Raw genomic sequence first — 15,244 nt, forward strand, 5'->3', positions numbered from 1 at the left:
AGGTCTAGCTGTGGGCTGGCAGATGATTCTATAAGTTGAGGCTGTAGATGTGGATGGCAGTCAATGACTTTGCACAGGCCCCACATGTGATCCAATCACTGGACAAGGGCCTGCATCTGGAGGGTAGCATGTTTATCCATTCAACCATTTATCAATTTATAAATTTTAAGGGCTTTGGAGATTGCTCATATTAAGAATGATCTTTCTCTTGTTTCAGACTTCCCCCCAGTCTTCCATATCAAACTAAAGGACATTGTGGTGCTAGAAGGAGAGCCGGTGACACTGTCCTGCTTACCTGCTGGCAGCCCTTCCCCCCGTATCCTGTGGAAGAAAGGTAAGGAGCATAGAGTGAATTATTTAACGCCTGGATTGGTTTCTTGACCCCATTACAAATTAGTAGGAATTAGTCATGCAATATGTGCAGTATATGGCTGCTTCTGCTATGCTCTGGGCATTTTACTCAGTGTTGCCTGTGAGGACTAGGGATGTCGCGGACTGTTCTGCGGCGAACTTGTTCGCGCGAACATCGGCTGTTCACGTCCGCCGCAAGTTCGCAAACGTCGCGCGACGTTCGCCAATAGGCGTTCGCGTCAAAATCGTTCGACCATTCGACCATTCGGTCGCTAAAATCGAACGAAAATCGTTCGATCGAACGATTAAAATCCTTCGATCGTTCGAATCGAACGATTTTCGGATGTTCGAAGTTCGCGAACTGTTCGCAATTTTTGCCGGTGTTCGCGAACGGCGTTCGCGAACACATTATCGGCGGTTCGCTACATCCCTAGTGAGGACTGGGGAAGAAATAAATACAGAAATACGCATAGCATAAATATGCCATTTTTATGAATGTCCTGCCCCTCAAATCTAGGTGTATTTTGCCTTCAACAGTTCAGTTATACCATGTGACACACTTAGATACATTCAGTAATTCAGAAGGAGTCTGAAATGTCACACAGTAGGTTTAGCATTTGCTATCATTTAAAAACGAAACATCATATCTTTACCTTTCATATTTCATAATTTTACCATTTTTTGTCCTTTGGCCAAAAAGACCTTAGAGGCATTTATTTTGGCACAAATAGCAGTGTGCCGATGGATGCTACCTAGCTCCAAAATAACTGCCTTTGCCTCAGAACGTGGGCTTTGTTGCTCTATTTACTGAATGCTTGCACCAGATCTATTAACTCGTAGCTATCAACTTGATGTTTGCTTTCCAATTTTACTGACTAGTAAATGTTAATTGTTATGGGTTGCTAGACCTGCATCAAACTATTCTCTCTTTATTGCATTAGAGTATTTCTCATTATGTACTTCCATTTCGTACACAGCTCTGTTGTGATAACGGCTTTGTGCTTTATGTAATTAGATAAGATGTTCTTGGATGGAGCAGAAAAGGTGCATATAAAATCCTGCCCTGATGGCAGACAGCAGCTCATCATACCAGTGGCTGGGCAGAGAGAAGCCGGTCTGTATGAATGCGTTGCAGCAAATGCCCTGGGTTCTGTAGCTAGCTCCTGCACAGTGTCTGTGGCAAGTATGTATTGTCTTATTTATTTATTTATAAACACCTGGGCAGTTGTTATTAAACTCAGGAATTGGTTACTCTTGGGAGGGCCCAGTCTGAAGGACTGTTTGGGTGAGACTGAGGAGAATGCTAATTTCATCTCTCAGAGGCTCTTGAAGCCTCAGCCTGAAGGCCAGGTAGTGATTTTGGGGTAAATACTTATTTGTCTTTGACCCTACAAGAGAAGTTAATCCAAAAATAACCTATAATTACTGGTCTAGGGTCTCATTTTTTAAGCTGACACAAGCTTCCAAACTAGCAAATAACACTTTATTTTGCAATGTCAGTCTAGTTTGCTTTATATTATACACCTATAATATGCTTTGTTTTTATTACAGCATCCCTTTAATACTGACTTCTGAGTTCACACATATAAGAGGTTATTTACAGGGCTGAAATTAGCCAATTTGTTTGCACTTTGCCTATTGCGTGGGGCATTGTCTCTTTTTGAGTGCAGAGACCTACAGACTGCTCCCTGAATGGAACGCTACCTGTGTTAGGCATTCAGACGAGCAAGGTACGGAGTGACAAGAGGACTCAGTCTGCAGGTCTGCAAAGGCCTGTAGCTATCTGCATAAAGCCTCAGGTAGTGGGAAAAGTGCAAAAAAGCATGATTGAAGCCTTTTTATGCACTTGCACACTGTGTGGGGCATGCAGTGTGCAGTGCAGGTCAAAGCATACAAGGGGTGCAAGTGCTTTCTGAAATGAACACCTTAGTGCACCCCCCATAATCTCTTGCCACACAATTCGTTCATCATGTTTGTCTTCCTTCATGGCAGGAATACCTGATCCTCCTGGGACCCCAGAGATTCCACAGAAGTATAAAAACACAGTGCTGGTTCTATGGAAGGCACATGAGCACAGCTCTCCTTGCACCTACGTCCTGGAGAAACAAATTAATGGTAGGTGGGAGTTGAGACTGCACACACACTTGCTGCCAGCGAGCTCATAGTATTTAATGCAGTTTTAACCTACCAAGATTTATGTGCTTGTATACAGTAGTAGTATCCAAAAGTCCATCCACGAAAACTGCATTTATTTATCTTTAAAATAAAAAATTCTACACTGGTACTCAGTTCATACCTTATTTAGGAATAATAGTAATCAAATGTTGTAGCACTTTTATCTGAGCTTCTTTTTCATGTTCTGTGAAGATGCATAAATAATTGAGATAGTGTGTACTCCATAGAGACAGTGCCAATTGTGTTGTTTAATTAACTACTAAGACTGGAAAGCTATTAAATTACTGTGGTCCTCCATAGAAACAGTGCCAATTGTGTTGGTTATTTAATAACTAATACTGGAAAGCTATTGAATTACTGTGGTCCTCTATAGAAACAGTGGCAATTTTGTTGGTTATTTAACAACTAATACTGGAAAGCTATTAAATTAATGTGGTCCTCCATAGAAACAGTGCCAATTGTGTTGGTTATTTAATTACTGTGGTCCTCCATGTGTTATGGACACTGCTCCTGGAAAACATTAAGAATATTGAAAGTTTACAACTGTATGTAACATTGTCAAAAGAGCTCACAATATAGTGTAGTATAGTGTAATAATACAATTAATTTAGTTTTAAATTAAGCAGCGTACGGCCAAATTATTTCTCTTATATTGGTGTTTGTAAAGTGCATTCCATAATCAAGGAGAAGTACTTTACCTTTCTATTCTGCAGAGACATGCCATTTCCCTGAACTGGCACTTATATAACAGTGTAACAAACTGTAACCCACAGCACCTTAATACCCCTCTGAATTGTGTCTGTATGTTACCCTCCCATTTAGACTGTATATTACATTAATATAGATTTACAAGCATACACAAATACTCTAGCCTTTTGTTTCCTTGACACCGAAGACTTAATCTGTATTGTAATTATATTTTTTTATATTTATGTGAATTGTATTCTAATAATGCACTTTTTGTTACTTTTTATTCCAATGACCCCTTGTTTGTTACTACTAATTTATTGTTTTGCTGTACAGTGCTTTGCCCTCAAGGAGCGCTTTACAAATAAAAATATACATACATACATACATACATACATTTCCTCTAGTTACATTGAGGAAGCTTTATTTTCCAGCAGGACAATGATCCTAAACACAAAGAAGAGAAAGGCACACCAACATACGGGGCACTCTCAATATTTACCAGACTTTAACCCAGTGAACATGTTTGGGAACTATTAAAAGGGGAAAATTTGAAATGTATTGTAACATTCCATTTATGTCTCAGGTGAAGGAGATTGGAAGGCAATAAGTTCTGTAATCACTGACTGTTACTACAATGTGACTGAGCTTCAGACAGGCAATGTCAGGTTCCGTGTCGCTTGTGTCAACAAAGCTGGACAGGGACCCTACAGCAATGTTTCCAAAACCGTCATCATAGATGGAGAAGGTAAATAGGGAATTAAAGCTGGGGCTGGTTAAAATGTTGATATGGTCATCTAGAAGGAGGAATATTTTTGAAATATTATTGGTACAGGGCTACTGCCTCAGAAAAGAACCAGGGCTGTCAGACTGAGGGCTAAATAGAAACAAGCCAGTCTAAAAAAGGCTCTTTTTTCCCTCTTTTCCCTAGATCGTAAACCAGTCACACCTTCTGTCCAGAAGGCTCAACCAGTGGGCACTGGAGTGTCCACTACTGTTCCAATGACTCTCTGGACTCCTTCTACCACAACTGTTTCTCCCCCTGTTGTCTCTACCCCCAAATTACCTCCATCTTGTGGATCTGCTCCTGCCGTTTCCTCAACTGTTATAACTACAACTGCAAACATTTCTCAAGCTCAGCCTCTCCCCAAAGGACCTCCACCTGCAACCCCTCCACGGAAACATAGAGGAATACTATCTACTCCCCCTACTATGCACAAGCCTGTCATTGCCACTACGCACAGTGTTAATATCACTCCCCAAACTCTTCCTAATAACAGAGCTCCATCTTCTGTGGCAACTCCTGCTGTATGTTCCCATGTTTCCACAGTAACTGTGTCTATGTCACCAGGTTCTTCAGTGTCCAATTTAAGGGTCCCCTCCTCTACTTCTGTGCAGCAAGCAAAACCTATTCCAGAGCCAACAGCAAAACCATTACCAGTGTCTCAAATACAATCATCCAAAACTCCTTCAGTGCCAACAGAGCAAACCCAGAAAATTGCCATTGTCCCCACTGTTGCCCAGGTTAAAACACCTATCCCAGGTATTGCAAAAACCGAAGAACCATCAAGTCTTCCACATAGTCCCTCTACAGAACCACAGATGCTATCACAGTCAGCAGCTACAAAACCATCTACCAAGTTCCCTTCTGTTCCAATTATGCTGCACATTCCCCCCTTTAAATCTGCAACCCTGCCTGCTTCAAGTCCCACTTCCAAAACAATATCTATTCCCTCTCCTCCTACAAGCCCAGTAACCAAACCCTTAACACCTACATCACCAGCTTATATGGTGACTTCCTTTATATCAATGCCAGTGCCTTCACCCTCTACTCCTACTGAGTCCACCACCCCAACTACCCCTCTTACCCCCACCACCCCACCTACCCCCATTACCCAACCACCCCAATTACCCCCACTGCCCAAATTGTCCCTACACGCGTTCTAGTAAAAAGTGTGACCCCTGGGAAAGACACACGCTATACACCTGGAGGAAGAGTTACACCCTCTGGAAGAGAAAGCACCACTCTCCGACAAGGAGTACCCCAAAAACCATACACTTTCTTGGATGAGAAAGCAAGGTGAGTGTTGAGACAACAGCTCTATCGGTTAATCCAGAGATATAAAATAATATGAATTAATTTTATCATGTGAATCTACACTACCCGTAGGAATAGTGAAATACCTGGAGGTGCTGATGTAAAATTAAACTAAGCATGTTGGTTGTGGCCTTGAAGTCAGGGGAATGGTTAAGGGAGAAAGGGGGGCAAAAATGAAGCATAGACGTAGCATTGGGGAAACTAAAATAGAAGGAAATTGTGCCATCCATTGAGGAATGGTAGAATTCTACTCCTTCTCCTATATGTATAGGCATGTATATACTAATGTAGTCATTATGCAGAGAATTACATTTGTACATGTTGGAAAAAAATGGTTATAGGAGAACATCATGCCAACAATGGTCAAAAGCCACATAAATGCCAAACTGTACTAAACTAGTACATAGAATATCAATACAGGTATGGGATCCATTATCCGGAGACCCGTTATCCAGAAAGTTTCTATAGACTCCATTATAAACAAATAATCCAAATCTTTAAAGGAATTGTTCAGTGTAAAAATAAAAACTGGGTAAATAGATAGTCTGTGCAAAATAAAAAATGTTTCTAATATAGTTAGTTAGCCAAAAATGTAATGTATAAAGGCTGGAGTGATTTGATGTATAATAAGTCAGTCAGGACACTACTTCCTGCTTGTCAGCTCTCTTGGTTTACACTGACTGGTTGCCCTGGCTACCAGGCAGTAACCAATCAGAGACTTGAGGGGGGGCCACATGGGTCATATCTGTTGCTTTTGAATCTGAGCTGAATGCTGAGGATCAATTACAAACTCACTGAACAGAAATGTACCATGTGGGCCCCCTTCAAGTCGCTGACTAGCTCAGAGTTATAGAGCTGAAAAGCAGGAAGTTGGATTCTGGCTATTTTATTAGACGTCTGTTCACTCCAGCCTTTATACATTACATTTTTGGCTAACTAACTATATTAGAAACATTTTTTATTTTGCACAGCCTATTTATTTACCCAGTTTTTATTTTCACACTGAACTATTCCTTTAAAAACAATTTCCTTTTTCTTTGTAGTAATAAAACAGTACCTTGCACTTGATCCCAACTAACATACAATTAATCCTTATTGGAAGCAAAACCAACTTATTGGGTTTATTTAATGTTTACACGACTTTCAAGTAGACTTAAGGTATGAAGATCTAAATTACAGAAAGATCCGTTATCCGGAAACCCCCAATCCTAAGCAGTATCGGACTGGATCATTGGGGCTCACCGGGTTCCAAACTTCTGAGGCCCCACACCTGCATGTGTGAATGCCTGCAGAACATTGCTTTCTTTTGGGGGGCGGCCGATTGGGGGAACAGTTGTGGGCCAACCAGGTTTTTTCCCTATGCACCGCCAGCCCAGTCTGACCCTAGTCCTAAGCATTCTTGATCACAGGTCCCATACCCGTGTAGGCATACAGTATTTGTGACTGTTCTCGATATAAACCTTGCCTTTTATGCCTTGTATTCTGCTTGCCACAGGGGGCGGTTTGGAGTGATCAGAGAGTGTAAGGAGAACGCAACTGGTAAGCACTTTGTGGCAAAGATAATACCATATGAACCAGAAAACAAGCAAAACGTGCTGCAGGAGTATGAAGTCCTCAAGGGGCTGCGCCATCAACGGATCCTGAGTCTTCACGAAGCTTACATAACCCCTCGCTACCTTGTGCTGATTTCTGAAAACTGCACAGGACGGGAACTGCTCTACTGCTTAGTTGAGAGGTAAGATTTTTTTCAAAGTACAATAATAGTGCAAGGGCCACATGTTGGAGCCAAAAAGGGAATAAACAGCAGACAAAAACTAGCAGATTGGTGTGTGGTTCAGTGGTGCTGCTCTTCTGCTCTTGCTGGTGGCCTACAGGATATACAGGGTCCTGTGAGAGGGATAGGAATTCTGAGCATCCATTGTTGCTTTTGATTACATTTTCTGACAGCACATTTTTGGTTTTCCCTGGAAAATGTTGATCAACTTCTAATTGCCTTATTATTATATTATGTATTGCCTCTGCAGGTTCCGGTATTCTGAAGACGACGTGGTCAATTACCTTTTGCAGATCCTACAGGGATTGGAGTATCTACATGAACAAAAGGTTTTACACCTCGATATAAAACCTGAGAACGTCATTGTGTCCTATATGAATACTGTCAAGATCATTGATTTAGGGAGCGCCGAGAACTTTACTCCACTGGTCCTGCGACCTCTTGGCAAACGAGTGGGAACTCTGGAATATATGTGTGCGTAGTACATGTACCTGTTTTCTGCTATACATCTTTTATTTAATGAGTTTGTCTGTGTGTAATGTGGATTCCTATAGTTTTCTGAAAGTTCCCTAGTTTCCTGTGACATTAGGGGATTTTTATTTGCATTATTGGGCATTATTTATAGACCTAAAAAGTATTTGAAAAAATACATATCTATTATATTAAGTAAGTCACTTTTTTAAGTTAAATAACTGACAGCTGATCAAGAAATTAGCAGCCTATTATTTAAAAGTGATGTAGCAGCAAGCTGCAGGTGAGCAGAATGCATCTGCATTTAAAACACAGGCATGTGTAGCATTCATGTCTATCAACACTGGTACAAACCTCAGAGGCTAATTGATACTAATTAATAGGTTGTGTTTTGTGGTTGGGTCCTATTAAACTCATCATAAAAAGACCCTGCTACCTATCGGAAGCCACAATTCAGGTGATAATTAAATTTTTAGTATAAACTAACAAATAGGTACCCCAATAGGGCAATAGCAAACATTGTGGCCTCGTTTACAAAGGGCTTGGCACAACCTTAAAAGCACAAACTCAAGATCATTAAAGTCCCATGTATTGAAGATTTGTGCGTAGCCAATGTATGGCTGCTACAACACACTGCACTGGATATAAAGACTGACAAAATGAGGTGGTAAGTACAAGGTCCCTTGGTATTCTGACCATCAGTACCTGCCACAGATACAAATCACATGAATGCAAAGCTCTGTGAATCTGTTCTTGCAGGCAGTTATGCAATTGGGAAGTGATATGCAGTGATGTAAATGCCACATGTACCATAGCTCTTAGTGTACAGCAGCTTGGAGTTCTTTCTCTGCTTTGTGAAAGTTCCACTCTATTATTATAGGCTATATAGTCTGTAAAGTTGGCCATACACCACTGATGAAACCTGCTGGCTGAGAGTGAGTTGGAAGCTTATTAACCAGTGTATGAGAGTAAACCCTTGCAATGCCTTGCTGAAAAAGGCTGGTTGAAAATCATCCAGATATCCATTCAGCAGGTTTGAAAATCCTATCAGATGAAGCCTGGAATAGCCCACCTAATGTGCATGGCCAAATCAGGCTGATCTGTTCATATATGCTAGCCTAACTCTTCTTCATTGACACATTCATTTTTTTTTCTTTCCTACTTTTGCATTTATTGTTTCTTAAAGCACCTTTCTCACCTTGTGCCTTTCATGTGCAGCTCCTGAGATGCTCAAAGGTGATGCAGTAGGTCCAGCAGCTGATATCTGGGGTGTCGGAGTGCTGACTTACCTAATGTAAGTGTTTGCAATAACTTTTTCTAATTTCTATTTAGTTTAATTAAAAAAAAAGGTTTCTATATGCAGAATGGCTTGTGCCTGGAACGATATTTTGATACTATACATATACCCTATAATAGCACTGTTATCTAAGGTCATGGAATACTTGCACCGCCCAGAATGTTTATCAAACCTGATACTTGTGTAAATTCAGTCAAATGTATTCAACTGCTTGATAGTTGTAAGCCCTGCTCTGTGGCAGAACTAAGCACTTTTAGCCGCCCATGATCCCAAAAATATATTGTAAAATCAAAAAAACGTATAAAACAGTTGGTGAATCAGCCCTTAAGTCTTCTATGAATTTGATTGAGTTCATGATATTTCAGAACACAAGAATGGGCCTTTGGGAACAATTCTGCTGATGCCGGAAAGCTCTAAATAAATGAATAAAGGTTGTTGTTACTCTAAACTAGAGATGGGAAAGGTGCAGCCCCCCAGATCTTGTTTAGTTGAATCTACCAGCATTGCTTCTTGGAATTATAGTTCACCAACATTTAAAGGCTGAAAGTTGCACAAAGTTTTAACAGAACATGGCACAGTATCTCACCAAAGATCTCCCTCATGGTCCTTTTCTGTGTATCCTGTGCATGGGGCAGTCTACAGCTATCTTTCCTTGTATTTTTATTTTGTTTCATTTTAACCTTCTTCTTTCCTGCAATTCTTCACTCTTTATTTCCCCCCGGTGCAGGCTGAGTGGGCGATCTCCGTTCTATGAGCTGGACCCTGTGGAAACGGAGAACAAGATTTTGTCAGGCCGATTTGATATTTTTAAGTTGTATTCCAATGCCTCCCAAAGTGCTTCCCTCTTCATTCGCAAGATCCTGACCATATATCCTTGGTGAGTAGTTCTCTATGACTACTTTGAGCTGTGTGTGGCTACAGCCTACTCGACCTGCCTGATTTCCCTAACAAAATATATTTGTGATCCCCTTTACCATACATGAAACCTGTAGAATTGGGGATCACAAGCCCTTAGCAGACACCACTGCAGCCTACTGTCTCTGTTGCATGGTAGTGAAGAGTTCAGTGTTCCAGTTGCTTCCTGGTTATGGTTTGGGCTTCTGCCATCAGTCATCAAGTTCTTTGACATCAATATCATAAGGATCATTACATCAGTCTTCCAATCAATTTTATAGAACGTAACATCTACAGTTTATAGTTTAACATCTACAACAATTCTTTACAAATACATTTTGTAACAAAAAGCATTTGCACTCTATTTTTTCCATCAAGGACATTCATACAAAGATTTTCCATGACAGTCCTTCATATACAAGGTCTCCATGGCATGTGTTGGCTACTACTGTTGTAACAGGACTAATTGAAAGATCAGGGCACAAAAAAACTGCAACAGTCTGACATGTTTTTTTGCTTTATGTGCCCAGCCCTGTATGTAGGACAGTTTTCACAGGTCTCTACGCCAAACAAAGCACAGAGAACTGCATTTTCTCCATAAATACTTTGCTGGTTGCATTTGTCATCATTGTATTCATGGTGGGCAGGATTCCTCCACAAAGGAATTTAGTTCTCTATACTACTGAAAGGAGAGAACATTCTTAATCATGTATGGGTGATTCTAAATACAATAGGGGAAGACTATACTTCTAAAGTGTTGTGTTTTTTTTTTATATATTTTTCAGGAGCCGGCCATCACTCAAGGAATGTTTTTCAAATCCATGGCTCCAGGATGCCTACCTAATGAAGCTCAGACGTCAAACCCTTACTTTCACCACTAACAAGCTCAAAGAGTTCCTTGTAGAGCAACAGAGGAGACGCGCAGACACAGCCACTAAGCACAAAGTCCTTCTTCGTTCGTACCATGGAAGCCAGCCCTCAGCTCCTGTCACTCAGTGATCTTTAAGAGCAGACTTTGTAATAAATAAGTTGGCCAAGAAGCCATAGGAGCATTCCACTGGATCATGGAGGACCCTCAGGGGTCTCAGGGAAGTCGGACTGGCCAGAGAAGGAGATACAAGTCATACCCTGTCTATATACAGAGAGGGTCCCTTACAATCTACTGGGACAAGGAATCCCAGAGAAGCCTATGAAAAAAAGAACATTAGCTCAATATACCTCAATGACAGCAGCAGAGAAGTCTAATAAGATGGAGGGGGAGGAAACACTTGAAAATGGGGTGCATGATGCATGTGACAAACTCCCAACTGCTAAAGCTAAGAAAAGCTGGCAACTGCTTAAAATTATTCACCTTTGATCTCAGCCGGATGTAACCTAAGGTTCCACTATGGGCTGCAGAGATTTTTCTGAGTAACCGTAATCTTGTTTTTTTTATTATAAACCCCCTGGTTTACACAAATACTAATTTCCCAAAAACCGTCTGGCGTCCTGAAGGAAACACAGCAAGTGGTCTTAAATTTTAGTTGGGCAAATGTTTAACTAAGGTGTTTTTCTTATGTATTTAGGCAAATAAAACTTCCCTAGGTTGCTTAACAAATAAAGAATGGTCAGGGCAGTCATGCTACGTCCAGTTCTACTTGAGAAATTAGCTCAGGAATGGTTTCATGAAGGCTGTGTCTTCCTATATGAAATAATTTCAGCCATGCTGTCACTACCTAAAATACTGGTTTTGGAATGGCTTTATAACAGTCAAGTTGTTCCTACATGAGATATTGGCTCATAAATTGCTTTGTAACAGCCATATTGTTCCTGCATGAGATATTGGCTCAGGAGTGATTTTGAAATAGCCATGTTGCTCTTACCTATGATATTGGCTCAGGAATGGTTTGAAAACAGCCATGTTGCTCCTACCCGAGATATTGAGTCAGGGGTGGCTTCATAATAGCCGTGTTTGTTCCAACCTGAGATACTGGCTCAGGAATGGTTTTGTAAAGGCTTTGCCTGGAAAAAAGGCTTAATGGTCGTTTACTAACAGCCATATAATTCCTTCCTAGGAATGGTTTCATAATTGCCATGTCTTGCTTTATGAAATACTGGCGTATAAATGGTCTCATGACAACTTTGAATACTAAATACAAAGTGTTGACATATCAGCCTAAGCACCTTATTTCTCATCCTTTGAGTTCTAGAGGAAACATTCTGAGTTGTACTGATGTCTCCTCTTGGCACTTAAAGGATGAGTTACTAGAGAAAAACTTAATTCTCCAAGCTCCTAAAAAAGTTGTTAGATAGTGGAGCTACAGAATAACTAAGATCTAAAGATACTGAAAGTTACTGTATGGAACTTGGAACAAAAGGGGTGAGCTGAGTCGTTGTGCATCAAACATTGGAGTTTAGAGCTGCATTTCTACTGTATAGCAAATATTGGCACGGAAATGGGCACAAATTTTGTCTCACAAAACGTAAAATTAATATACAGTGGAGCTTATGGAAGTGGCTTTTGCTTTTCCTTGCCTCCAATGCTTTCTCTTTCTTTGCTTAATTTGTAACTTGGCATTTGAGATTTATATGGCACCTGAGAAAGCATGGCCTATAAGGCACTTTTGCAATGCAGGGGTGAAACCACCAGATAATGTGATTATTTTCATTGTACACAGCCATGACGCTCACAGTAAAGAGAAGGAAAGACTAGTACACAGTAAAGATGTATTATTGAGAAAGAGCATATGTATGTTGGGGTGCGTTTAAGACAGTGTTATAGACAAGCAGGGAATAATATGGGTAAAGGTGTATGTTAATGGGAAATATTATTGGTCAGCACAATGTGCTGGACATTGTTCTGCCAGGTACCAAGAGTTGAAACAAGATGTACCCACTGGAGAGTAGGAGGCTCTGCACATCCAGGGGTAAAAGGGCTAAATGAATCAGCTCTGGAGGGGGATCAAACTTACTTGAACGCTCCCTTCTCTGACTTTGTACATTTGGTGGGGGCCTCTCCCCTGAGCTGCTCTTGAGTGGTTTATTTATTCTTTCATTCTAAGTAGATTTGTATTTATTCACCTATGTGTTGCTTTCTTTGTGTTTGTCTACCCCCCCCCCTTTATTTTTGGTGTGGAAAAAACTACAAATAAAATTACAAAAAGACGCACGACCCCATAAATCAAACCAGATTGTTTCTCTCTTTTCTTACACTTATCTGGGTGTTTGCTGCAAGCAGAATACAATTTCTGTTGCAGAAAATGCAGATCATTGCTCATATCTCATGGTTTAAATATAAAGTATGAACCATTTACAGTATTAGTATCACTAAGCATCACTAATTCTTATATTTAAAAGGTTCTAAAACAAATAGATTGCTATATGGACTTTGGGTTATGCCAGTGGCTGTATCTGCAAAATTGCCAGCACAGGAAAATTGCCATTTTGGAAATAAAACTTTCAAAAAACTTTTCAGAGAGTACATACACTGTAATGAACCCAATGAACATTTTGCAGACCTGAAGGGTAGATTTCTTTTTGCTGCTTTCATATGGCATCTCATGGTACTGTAAATTTAAGCAAGAATTCTGACAGTAGATGCTACTGTTTCACTGTATGGATGGGATATAACTGGTGACATATATGAATTAGTACCTGTGTCCAATTGGCCCCTGGTATACCAGCAAAACCCCCAATGGGTCCAGGTGTGGATGGGCCTTCCTACTTCACCAATTATTTGCCTTATATGCCTGTACTAGGCCCATTCACTATTTACTGTACATATTAAAACAAAGAGGATAAATGGAAGGAAGAATTGATGATAGTATGTAAGGAGAAGGTGAGTAAAGATAGAGTTGACCTGCAGTCTAGTGACGTGGCCTGAAACTCGCAAGTCGGGCGGATTTAGGTCAACTTCTGCAGAAGATTGCCTGATCACAGGCGACAACGTTACACTGTCAGCTTCTGCCTATGATAGCCTCTTTTTATAGGCTCATATCTGCCCTGCTCCACCCCTTTTTGTAACGTCAGAGATTGGTTGGGTCGGTACGGATACAATATGCTGTGATACAATACACTACTGACAGTGTCTGATACATTTCAAGGTCAGATACACAACTTCTATCTGTTCCCAGCAGTATATCTTTCTGACACAAAATACCGAGTGATGTCACTTATGGCCACCAGTGACGTCACTTATAGTTTTCGAGGGTCCCGGTCGGGCCTTAAATTAGGGCACTGCAGGTAGGTTTCAGGAGCAGGAGGAGGGGGGATTTATAGAGGGCCAGTGGGTCTGGGATTGGCTCTTGCCTAGCGGGTCTGGGTTGGGCATGGGTCTGTCCAACATGACACGTTCAGGACTCTAGTGTAGGCAGCCATCTTAGGTAATTTTGCTTGGTCATGTGCTTCCACTAGGTCATGTGCTTCCACTAGGTATTAGGGGCAGGGGATTATTTTTAGCAATGCAGATGTTACCTTTCCATTGTTCTGTTGATGGGCATCTACTGTACTTGCACATGTGATGCCTGACAGTGCAACATATTGGTATATTTAGTGAAACAGGGTTTCCTTGACCTCTAAAGGCAGATTTAAGGACAGCCAGACAGTTGACCCACAAATGTGTAAAATTTTCACTTTGACTGAATTAAAACCAACAATGGCTGACTTGGTGTATAATATGGAGTAGAATTGAAAGCTATACTAATCAATTTTAGGAAGTGCAGTGCTTATATGTTATAAGCACTAACAATAATGTTGTAAAATTAGTATTACTGACAAATCCCTGTCCTGTTGACTTGAAATAATAAACATAAAAAACATATAAGAATAAAAATTGGGGTTGTTATGGGGTCAAATGGTGAGGCTTCACGTGGTAGGGTAGGGAGGGAACTAGCAAACTAGTAAGGGCCATTATATTTGGATTTGTAGTTGTTAATTATAAGAAATAATGTAAAATTAATTTCCTCTTTCTTCCCCTAGTTTCTATGAAATGTGTTACTGACCCATTATTTGTGCTGTTTGAATGGCCTTACACACAGCCTCAAATTGCATGGCCTCACTTTATTGAGTTTGACAGTACAGTAATGGGAACAACCAGAACAAAAAGGGATAACCAATAAACATAGCTTATACAGAGATATGTCCATTAATGTTCACTGCCTGGTCCTGCTGCACTGTAGTCCTAATACTTTGTTAGGCCTTCTAAAATAGAAATGGAATCCAGCAGTATCAGAAACATCAATATATAGAGTAGTTTTTTTTCAGGCCTTCAGCTCATAACAAGGCTACAGATATATAGAGGCATCACCTGGTTATAATTTCAGGGGTACCCAGGGCACAAATAAGAACAAACCCCAAAGCTCACCCTAACTGGGCCCTCTTAGCAGGGCTGTATTTTTATATAGGCACCCTAGGGACTGTGCAAAAGGCCTAAGCTTTTGGGGGCTGGCTTTGGGTACCTATATACTTAGATACATTATAATAAAATGTAAATCCCCCCCAGCCACTGTGGGACACTAAC

The 15,244-nt window shown here is 40.6% G+C and overlaps 1 protein-coding gene across 1 annotated transcript in view; it reads left to right on the forward strand.

Annotated features, from left to right (window-relative positions):
* Window positions 1-12,935, forward strand: part of LOC108702928 (striated muscle-specific serine/threonine-protein kinase-like) — a 133,026-nt gene extending 120,091 nt beyond the window's left edge. The window contains 11 exon segments of the mRNA XM_041578767.1: window positions 218-334; window positions 1,367-1,534; window positions 2,344-2,466; window positions 3,800-3,961; window positions 4,145-5,104; window positions 5,107-5,293; window positions 6,807-7,046; window positions 7,336-7,559; window positions 8,775-8,850; window positions 9,581-9,730; window positions 10,533-12,935. Coding sequence (XP_041434701.1) covers window positions 218-334; window positions 1,367-1,534; window positions 2,344-2,466; window positions 3,800-3,961; window positions 4,145-5,104; window positions 5,107-5,293; window positions 6,807-7,046; window positions 7,336-7,559; window positions 8,775-8,850; window positions 9,581-9,730; window positions 10,533-10,746 — 2,621 coding nt within the window. The 3' untranslated portion in view covers window positions 10,747-12,935.
* Window positions 12,936-15,244: the final 2,309 nt, after the last annotated feature.

Source organism: Xenopus laevis, chromosome 9_10S (genome assembly GCF_017654675.1).
Source record: "Xenopus laevis strain J_2021 chromosome 9_10S, Xenopus_laevis_v10.1, whole genome shotgun sequence".
In the NCBI taxonomy this organism is placed as follows: Eukaryota; Metazoa; Chordata; class Amphibia; order Anura; family Pipidae; genus Xenopus; species Xenopus laevis.